Genomic DNA, 10,909 nt, shown 5'->3' with positions numbered 1-10,909 from the left:
TAATTTTCAACACTACCTCCATTCCAGGAGGAGTGACTCTGTGCGGTGGAATTTATCAGGCGTGATTTGATTGGCCCGTCGCTCATTCCTCGTCACAGCGAAATCACATTCCATTGGACATTCTCCCTGTCAGTCAGACTGTGTTTGCCCGCCCACCCGGGGCGCCGAATAAGGCAGAGTGTGTGTGTGTGTGTGTGTCAGAAGCCCGGACGGCTCGCGCTCATCATCCCGCACTGGAGTCACGCGCGCTCGGCTGAGACATGACCAGAGTCCCGCAAACATGGAGCAGTTTAAAGCCTTCATTCCTGTTCTGTGGATATTATTGCTCAACAGAAACGAGGAGTCCCGTGCTGAGGAAGGTATGCATGATTTTTAGAATATGCATCATCTCTATATATGCATCATCTTTATAACTGTTCAGATGCCAGGTGAATGTGTTCGTCCAGACGGAAAGTGTAACTCACTGCAGGTGTGTGTGTGTGTGTTTGTGTGTGTGTGTGTGTGTGTGTGTGTGTGTGTGTGTGTGTGTGTGTGTGTGTGTGTGTGTGTGTGTGTGTGTGTGTGTGTGTGTGTGTGCGCGCTTTCATATTACTGTCATGTAAAGTAAAGTTAATAAGCAGAGAAAGAAGGGACCGGTATTTTGAATGATGAGAAATCATATTCACAAGCTTTTGAAAGCAAGGAATCCGCTATAGGACGCTGTTGACGACAGGCTGCAACAATGTGTCGTTTAAGGGGAAACGTTACATGTTCATTGGCGAAATAATAAATTATTGAACATGGTTACATTTATTCTCGCAGGATGCTCCTAAAACACTCAATTATGATTGTTTTGTATTAAAACTAAAATGTCAATATAAACACTTTTTAATATTATAATATGGAGATTAAAATGACAAGATGGATAATCTTTTTTTTTATAATCTTACTTTTTTTTGTGTCATTTTAAACTGTTTTTCTTTCTATGTATTGTCATTTTATGTTTTAATCTTTCTTTAAAATGACAAGATGGAGAAAAAAAAGTATAATCTAAATGTTGTTTTGTTTGTCATTTTAAGTTTTATCTGTATTGTCATTTTATGTTTCATTTTTCTTTGTCATGTCATTTTAATCTTCTTATTGTAATACTAGAAAAGCAGGGTTGTGTTCTGGATTGAGCGTGTCTGTTCTCCTGACTGACTGTGGGATTGTGGGATTGTTGGACCGTCTGAAAAGCTTCATCAGTTTTGATGCATTAGCTCAGGTGAGGTCAACTAAGCGTCCTAATGAGTGGCATGAGAGGAGAGAACGGATAATAGTGGCGTCCCTTCAGGCTCAAGCCCAGCTGAACACACACACACACACACACACACACACACACACACACACACACACACACACACACACACACACACACACACACACACACACACAGAACTCTGCCAGCCCTGTCCTCTGCTGGAATGCTGGTCGACTGGATTACAATCGTTGCCTTAATGAATGTTTTGACAGCGATTAATTGCAGTGAACGCGATGTGTTCTGAAAGGCCTTGAATATGAAGGGTTTTCTGATTGAGCTGAATATGTTCTCACTGTACGAGAAGCTCTTTGTCCACGATTACGTCCCAGTCCTGCTGCGCCGCTTCTCTTTGTGTTCAGCATCTCTCTCTTCTCTCTCTTCCCTCTCTTCTCTCTGTATTCTGTCTTTGGCAGGAGGGATTCAGATCGGATGAAGCTCTTTGTTGTTCAGACTTCACCTAAAAATTTAAATTCTCCCTCATGTCGTTTCCAAACTCACATGCTATATATAATATACATATCCATATGCATGCATGATATAATTGAATTGTTCTAATGTTTGGGGTCAGTCAATATGATTTGTTTTTCTTTTATTCAGCAAGAATGCATTAAATGGATCTATATTGATCGTGACCAAAGAATTCTATTTCAAATAAATGCTGCTCTTTATTTTCTATTCATAAAAAAAATCCTGCAAGACGAATTTTACGGTTTCCACTGAAATCTGAAGCAGAACAACTGTTTCCAACACTGATAATAATCATAAATGTTTCTTGAATCAAATCCTCATATTAGAGTGATTTGTGAAGGATCATGTGACACTGAAGACTGGAGTAATGATGATAAATTCAGCTTTGATCACAGGAATAAATTACACTTGACTGTATATTCACATAGAGAACAGATGATTTACACTGCAATAATATTTCACTGTTTTTATCAAATAAATGAGCAGAAGAGACTCTTTCAGAAACATAAAATAATGGTATTGACCCCAAGCTATGGTAGTGTGTTGAACGGCATCCGTTTCTCTCCTCACACACGTTTGGATCCTGTCACTCCCGACTCCTCATCCTAACACACCTTGGCGTCTCATTGTGGGCTTCTTTACTGCGGTTTAATGTGTTTCTGTGGCTTGAGCCGCTGCATCAGTCGTGTCGGTCACACTGTTCCTGTGCCGTTCAGCTCAGCCCATATGAGGACACTCTCGAGAGCTCTATACGCCTGTCATCTCTGTGCTGGCTTCCATCAACTCTCTGCCAACTCGACCGGCACGCATCCGAGCTTCCCAACCTGTGGAAACTCTGACTCTGAAGGTGGAAAGCCATCAATATGTTTATCGATTCAAACACAGACCAGTTTGCATGGAAATGTTTAATATAGTCTCAGCTAGGGGTGTAACAATATATCACAATACACAAATGCAACAATATGTGCTGTGGATAGTTCACCCCAAATAAAAATTACTGTGTGAGAAAAAATTCAAGTTTTCAGAGTTTTAGTGTCAGTACTATATATAATGTTGAATATAGTGTATAATAATGCAATGGGGCAATATTTGTGTGTCCTGATAATGCTAAATGTCTTGTTACCAGTTTTACCAGTGACTGAGATCAAGTATATTAATCTACAGTAATTCAGTATTTTCAGCTTCAGAATCATGAATATGTTTATTCTGGTGTCTCTATTGTCCTGTATTGGGTTTCCAGCACCAAGTCCAAGCCTGTTCATTTACACACACAATGAAATACCAAATTTAGCTTTTTTATTAACAGGTCATTTAGTGTTAACCTTTTACCATATGTCTGGGAGTATGGCGATAATATCGTCTGGTGAGTTCAGGATCGTGATATGTATCGTGACAGCCCTAGTCTCAGTGATGACGGGTTTGAGCGTCTGAGATCTGCGCTGGCCGTGTCTTCACTCGCTGAAGCTGAGCAGGGAAGGTTAGAGAGATTTGTGAGGTTGGCAGGCGTAACGGGGACATTTAGTGGGCCGTTGTGAAGTGTGGACTCACAGTGAGCAAGAAAGAAAGTGAAACAGTGAGGGATGGAGACAGGAGACGGCTGTGTCCGAAAGCAGAAACACTGACTCTGTAGGCGTTATGTGGAGGAGGGAAGACAGTGAGGCGTTCCCCAATGTTTGCGTAATAAAGCTGGCTGCGTTCGAGCTAAACGTAACCTCATAAGTGACTGGTGTGGAGCGCACTATATAGGGAACGACTCGTGCATCATGGGAGACGCAGCTGAAGTTGATTTCAGCGCAGAAGACGAGAGACGAATGTTGCGATATGTTGTTAATTGGCATAAAAAACACTAGTGTGTTTTAAAATATTGAAATATTAAAGTATTTTTGCTCATATGTATGTTATTTTCTCTGAGCTTGTCGTAATGATTCTGGGTTCACATTCTTATTGAAGAGTACATTAAATTTGGTCAAAATAACGTTTTTTTTTGTCAATGCACAAGTATAAGTGGTCTTCTGTGAATGTGCGGGACTTACGATATAACTATACAACTTCACGAATAACAAAGTGCTAATTTTATTTTGCGCTACAAACCAGAGTTTATGATTACGGTAATAAATTAAAATAAGTAACAGCTGCAATATCAAGCTGTATAACAGACATGGCTTCAAGTATCTATACATCAACACAAGAACATGAAGGAATATCAGACAACTAGCCGGATATTTTATTAATCAAATCTGTAAATTAGTTTGAAGATCTGAATTAGCCAGAGATCAGTTATCATGATAAAAGATCTGTCAAATCATCTCGTGTGTATGAAGAGCGGACACTGTTATATTGACCAGGATTGTAGTAAGACGGTGATATTAAATACAGCTTATTAATGATGTGAACTATATACAGGCGAGCAGATAAACCCAGGCTTTAAATGCCAATAGAAAACCTTTATAAAGATAACGCGTAACCATTTAGCCCATTGTGTTCATATTCTGGGCTCATCTGGTCATCTGTATATATGCATCATCAATAATGTTTTTCATTTTTGTGTTTTAGAACGTCCTGCTATTTTTAGTGATTGACTGCTGTATATGGATCACAAGTGCCTAAAACTAGCATTTTGTTCACATTTTTAAAAGTTTTTCTGCTTTTGAGAGGTGATCTGAATATTTGAGTTTTGAAAGAGAAGGAGAATTGACAGGCCTGTGCTGCAGTTCTGCTGATGTTTGGCCCTCCAGGACTCAAAACTGTATGAATAATCATGATTATCCGTAATATCCGGTGTGGATGTCACTGGAGAATCTTTACATTCAGCATTACTTGAACTCTGGTATTGTGCTTGATATGTTTCATTACATATTGAGCGACTCCCGTATGGAGTGTATCGGTGCGGATCGATGCGGTGTTGTTCTGGGATTCATCTTTATCCCGGTGAGGACAGGTTTCTGCTGGATCTGTGGGAATAATCCCTGGAGACAGAGGCGTTTCTGAGGCTGTTTTATGAAAACGATGGATGTTTTATTACCAGGAGAATATGAGTGTTTCTGGAATGCACTGCAGCTTCGTAAAGGCGAAAAATAAAACGTGCTTTTTTTAGGCTGTCAGTGTTGTGTGTGTGTGAACGACCAGATCGTCCTTCCAACTGCATTGTTGCATTTATCTTTTTATATTGTTGGAAAGCGTCAGACAGAACGTGCTGTTTATGTACCTGACCTCTTGTTTTGCTGATCTTTATATTTAAAGAGGATTTGTGATGCTTTTGTTACATGTTCAACTTTCTTATGTTGCTGTTTGAGGATGAATAATCTCCATTTCTTCTCTATATCAGAGTCAGTGTTTCTGAACTCCTGAAACGCCTCCATTGTAGTCTTGAGTTTCTTCCGGGAACGAACACGTCACAATATTCCTTATTTAAATAATTCATATGCAGAATAAAGGGGCGGGGCCTGGTTGAGTTAGTTAGTAGTGTGTTAAACTGGCGGTTATGGTAAGGAGCGGGACATTTCCCAAACACACTCGAAGCGCTCGACCAATCACAATACACTGATCGAGCCGACCAATCAGAGCACAGAGTGCTTTTCAGAAGGAGGGGCTTCATAGAGACAGGAACTAAACAGAGCGTTACTGACAGACTGGGAAGAGAGGAGCCGCAACAAAAAAAAAAAACAAAAAAAAAGTTTATCCTTTGAGTTTTCCGCACAGACGACACCATTGGTAAAATTATCCCCATTCAAACGGATTTGCAAAAACGACTAAAAACGCTGCATTCTGCTGCCAGGCCAGTAGATGGCAATGAAACACTATAGACTGAACACGTAATACGCATGTGCATGACGTCATCGTCTTCAGAGATTCACGTTTTTGTTGTTTACACTGAGACCGTGTTCAAAAACTTGCACTCAGGGGCTATTTACACGACACCGTTTTCAACAAAAAACGTAAGACGTTTTAATGCGTTTTGGCCGTTCGTTTACATGACAACGGCGCCTGAAAACACAAACTTTTGAAAACGGGTTTCAAATTGCAAGTTTTTGAACACGGTCTCAGTGTAAACGACAAAAACGTGAATCTCTGAAGACGATGATGTCATGCACATGCGTATTACGTGTTCAGTCTATAGTGTTTCATCGCCATCTACTGGCTGGCAGCAGAATGCAGCGTTTTTAATAGTTTTCGCAGATCCGTGTGAATGGGGATAATTTTAACAACGCGGAAAACTGAAAGGGAAAAATGTTTTTAAGCATGTCGTTGTCGTGTAAACGTACCCTTTGAAACCCGTTTAAAAAATTTGTGTTTTCCGGCACCCATAACGCCATTGTTGTGTAAATGAACGGCCAAAACGCATAAAGTTTTACGTTTTTAGTTGAAAATGGTGTCGCGTAAACAGCCCCTTAATACGGGCTCTTTAAAACACTCTAGATGAGCATTTCTGTTGTGAACATGGACTGTTTGTTCTCACGTTTTCTGTAGTGCAGTTGCTTGATTTATAATCTGGATATTAGGGATGATGAAGAGGAAAGGTTGGCTCACACATGCAGATGTGGCCTTATGTAAGACTCCAGACCTACGGCTCTTTTAAAGGTTTAATGAATACGACAAACGAGCATTTGGGAATAAATGTTGCCTTTCTCTATCTGTGCAACTATTTGTGAGCTTCTTCATTTTCTGATGTCGAGATTTTAAAGCAGGACACACTTTTTGTGCATGGTCAACAAACTTTTCCCAGCGTTAACTAGGGATGTTTTCATTGATTTAGGGACATCATTTGTCCCGCCAGATCTGATCTAACAAAAGCTGATTGCTGATGTGAAGAGTTTGCATATGTTTTTCCGTTAAACTCATTTAGTGTGGCATTCGAAGTATTGACTGAATAACTTTTTGACAGTAAAAATTATGAAAATGGAAAAGGTAGATTTTTATTTTTATTTTTTGGTTTCATTTAAATTAAGATGCCACAGAATGTATAAGAAATCCCACATGTATAAAAATATAATCCAAAATCTAAAACACAAAATGAACACTAATAAAACAAGAATAAAGTTTTCTAATGTTTGTAAATGAGTTTATAGTTACGTTTTTTGGAGAAATATGTATTCCGTTACACCATATGACAGTTTCAGTTGTTAAAATAAAAATTAAAAAATAGTGAATTATGAAATAATGTTGGTGCAATGCAAAAGTGTTCACCCCTGTTAAAGTTAAGGCCAGTTTTAGCCTCCGGTTAATGATTTACATTTACAATGATTTACATTAAACCGTGAATTGCAGTACCAAAGTAATACAGTATGAAACAATATTTGTTTAGCACAATGAGTTGTTTAGCAATAGACGAATCATAAAGTGCCTCAGTGCTTACCTCATTGAATATTCATGAGCTGTGTACACTTGCAAAAACCATCTCATGCTGTGTTTAGTTTTGAGCATCTAAAGAAATTCAGAAAACTAAAAGGGATGTCAAACCAGTGAACTGGAGTGATGAAGAGATGGTATGATTTAGAAGATTTAAGATATTTGGATAGTCCCACAAACTTCAGTGTGCTGTAAGTTGTCCAGTCAATGCTTTAACCTCATGAATATTCAAATAAGGTAACCCACGATTACCAGAACCTAGGTAATTTCAAGTTTGTCACAGTACATCAGTGTTTCACTGTTGCTTATGTGGTTGTTTTATTGGAGGTAATGCATTTCTGATGTCAAGAAAATGTTTCTGTCGATACATCAGTGGTGGATTCGGTCCCAAAGCTCATAACGAAAGCCACGGGCCACATCTACTTAAAGTCCCCCTGTAGTCAATCATCTTATCCCTTAACTCATCTTTGATCACCAAAATGATCTATTTAAAAAATGTTTTCCTGTGAAATAAATTTCTTCATGTCTTAAAATATCTTGAGTGTAACTCGACACCCTTGCCTCATTTAGTATGCGTGGTTCTATGAATATGCAAATGAGCCCCGCCTCCACTCACTCACTCAGCTCAGAGATCCACTGGTTGACGATCACACGTTGATCTGATTGGTTACAAGGTAGTTTGTGACGTCAGAAACACCAGCGATTTCAAAGCGTGTGTTTGAGACTGTCTTTGGTTCACTGCAGTTTTAAGGAGGAAATACTCAGCAATGGTGTCGACTTATGAACTTACACATGGTTTGTCTTAAAGCATATTAAAAACACCACATAGACACATAAACAAGCTGTATTTTCACCACAGGGGGATGTTAAACTTTAATGTTTCGTTCAACATCCTCACAGCACTGTCACTTGACTTCAAGGGTTTTATATGTGAACCAGCTGATATGTAGAGTGGATTGTAAGAACCATTGAGGGATTTTTCCCCAGTTCTGATATGTCTCCCAGCGTGACACACATTCGGCGACAGCGTCGTTTGGCCCCTTCGGTCCCTCAGATCCCCGTGAAGGTGATGTGCAAAACCCCATTAATCTTTTGAAGAGGCATTTGACCTTTGAAACTCATTAAGCGCTGCACCCGCACAGATGCCGGATATGAGCCGGATATGAGCCGTGTCCTTCTCCCTCTTTATCAGCGCGAGACGGGAACATGTTCTCTCTGCTTTCCTCGCCGGTGGAGGCTTTGGCCAGTGACCTGGAAAATCACCCGACCTTCTAATGCGTGGTTTCCCGCTGATGAATAAATTCATAAATTGTATGCTCTGGCATGAAGGCTTTACTGAGCCTCCCCAGAGCCGTGGGTTTAGGAAAACATTTGTTCGGGGATTGCTCTCGCTCCCGGTGCTGGGAAAACCGTCTGTGTCGAGTTAAAGTTGGAGTTAGAGGAGGAGGAGGAGGAGGAGGAGGAGGAGTTAGAGGAGGAGGAGGAGTTAGAGGAGGAGGAGGAGTTGGAGGAGGAGGAGTTAGAGGAGGAGGAGGAGGAGGAGTTAGAGGAGGAGGAGGAGGAGGAGTTAGAAGAGGAGGAGGAGGAGGAGGAGGAGGAGGAGGAGGAGGAGGAGGAGGAGGAGGAGGAGTTAGAGGAGGAGGAGGAGGAGTTAGAGGAGGAGGAGGAGTTGGAGGAGGAGGAGGAGGAGGAGGAGGAGGAGGAGGAGGAGTTAGAGGAGGAGGAGGAGGAGGAGTTAGAGGAGGAGGAGGAGGAGGAGTTAGAGGAGTTAGAGGAGGAGGAGGAGGAGTTAGAGGAGTTAGAGGAGGAGGAGGAGGAGGAGTTAGAGGAGGAGGAGGAGGAGTTAGAGGAGGAGGAGGAGGAGTTAGAGGAGGAGGAGGAGGAGTTAGAGGAGGAGGAGGAGGAGGAGGAGGAGGAGGAGTTAGAGGAGGAGGAGGAGGAGGAGGAGGAGGAGGAGGAGTTAGAGGAGTCGGGATGATGGGTCAGTTGATGGTTGCAGGTCGGAGATGTGGTGTAGTGGTATAGAGTTGTGCTGCTCATTTGAGAGACTTGATGAAGGATCTGCAAAAATAAGTTTTTAGTTTAAAACAAACAACAAGTAACTAACACTTGAAGCAAAATCCTATTGGTGTTATTTAGTGGGTTTTTTGTATTATTCATATAATTGCATTTCTTTTTTATATTTTCTGTTTTTATTTTAAATGATGTGCTAGTGTCATTTTTTTGCTTTTAATATATTTTTAGCTTTTTTATATATTTAAATTTGTTTTAGTTTTATTAATTTTAATACTTAATTTTTTTTAATGTTATTCATGTTTCTTTTTTCAGCTTTATTTCAATTAAACAGTAACAACACTGCTTATCAACTAGTTGTTTAATGGACGAATAGTCAACTCGTTGACCGGTTTCCATCTCTAATGTGTAAATTCATGTTTTGTTTTGTTGTGTTGTTTGTAATCGAGAGAAGTCTCCTTTAGTTTTAAAGCACCAGATTCAATAGAAATTGTCAAAGCAGCTTCACCGTAATAAACAGGAAAAGTAACATAACTTCATTAAATGTCTGGTCTTGTTTTCTCTCCATTATTTCCTGACATCTTACAGTAAAAAGTGGCAAAAAGGCCAACATAAAAAAGAATGTAGGAGTATTTCAGAGCTTGAGTGTAAGTGCACGCCTGTGTGTCGCTGCTTGTGTCCTGAAGTCCCACAAGCAAATGAGCCGGAGCTGTGGCTGAATCTGTGCGGCTCAGTCGCAATCAGTGTGTGTGTGTGTGTGTGTGTGTGTGTGTGTTTACTCTGATTGCAATCAAAACAACCGAGTGTGGTCTGCTTTCGCAGTACAAGAGTGTGTGTGTGTGTGTGTGTGTGTGTGTGTGTGTGTGTGTGTGTGTGTGTGTGTGTGTGTGTGTGTGTGTGTGTGTGTGTGTGTGTGTGTGTGTGTGTGTGTGTGTGTGTGAGCTTTGCTCTAAACTGTTAACCTCAGATTTAAGATTTTGAGCATATATTGTTCAGCTTGAAAGAGAGAATTTGTCTGATTCTTTTTATGGCGGAGCGTTTCTGTAATATCACAACTGGTGCTTCATCTGGAGACGCATAAATCCTGGCACGCTTGGAATGGATACGCTATCGAGATAACCGCTTGATTTATCGGCTTTTTACTCTTGTTAAGATGCGCAGACGTGCGCTGTGATTGCTTTTTCAGTGTTTCGAAGGCTTCAGGTTCTCAGGGTTTATTACGGGACTGTGGAGGTTTGGGTGTAGTAGAGCTGCAACAACTAATCGATTGATTTGATCATGAAAATGGCTGACAATGAATGTCATTATAAATTATTTATCTGTGCTCTTTTATTGTAAATGTTTTTATTCTTGGAAAAATGCCAGGCATTTACTTTGTTGTTAGCCTGCTTTTTCTGATTATGATTGGTCATGTGATATGAAACATGACGTTTGTCGTGGACATCATTACTCCAGTCTTCAGTGTCACATGATCCTTCAGAAATCACTCTAATATGATGATTTGATGCTCAAGAAACATTTATGATTATTATCAGTGTTGAAAAACAGTTGCTGCTTCAGATTGCGCTTTCAGGATTCTTTAAAGAATAGAAAGTAAAAAAGACCAGCACTTATTTGTAACCGTGTAAAAGTTCTTACTGTCAATATTGATCAATTTATTGCATCTGTCCTGAATAAAAGTGCGTGCGTGCGTGCGTGCGTGCGTGTGTGTGTGTGTGTGTGTGTGTGTGTGTGTGTGTGTGTGTGTGTGTGTGTGTGTGTGTGTGTGTGTGGTGATGTAATGTGGTCAGATGGTCAGTTGGT

The 10,909-nt window shown here is 40.4% G+C and overlaps 1 protein-coding gene across 1 annotated transcript in view; it reads left to right on the top strand.

Annotated features, from left to right (window-relative positions):
• Nucleotides 1-212: 212 nt before the first annotated feature.
• The window catches only part of LOC309510958 (ephrin type-A receptor 10-like), a 41,442-nt gene continuing 30,745 nt past the window's right edge, over nt 213-10,909 (top strand). The window contains exon 1 of the mRNA XM_082185983.1: nt 213-359. Coding sequence (XP_082042109.1) covers nt 281-359 — 79 coding nt within the window. The 5' untranslated portion in view covers nt 213-280. The remainder of the gene's footprint in view (nt 360-10,909) is intronic.

This window comes from Leuciscus leuciscus (assembly GCF_965113295.1).
Source record: "Leuciscus leuciscus genome assembly, chromosome: 12".
Taxonomy (NCBI): domain Eukaryota; kingdom Metazoa; phylum Chordata; class Actinopteri; order Cypriniformes; family Leuciscidae; genus Leuciscus; species Leuciscus leuciscus.
This window is presented reverse-complemented; position numbering and strand designations above follow the sequence as displayed.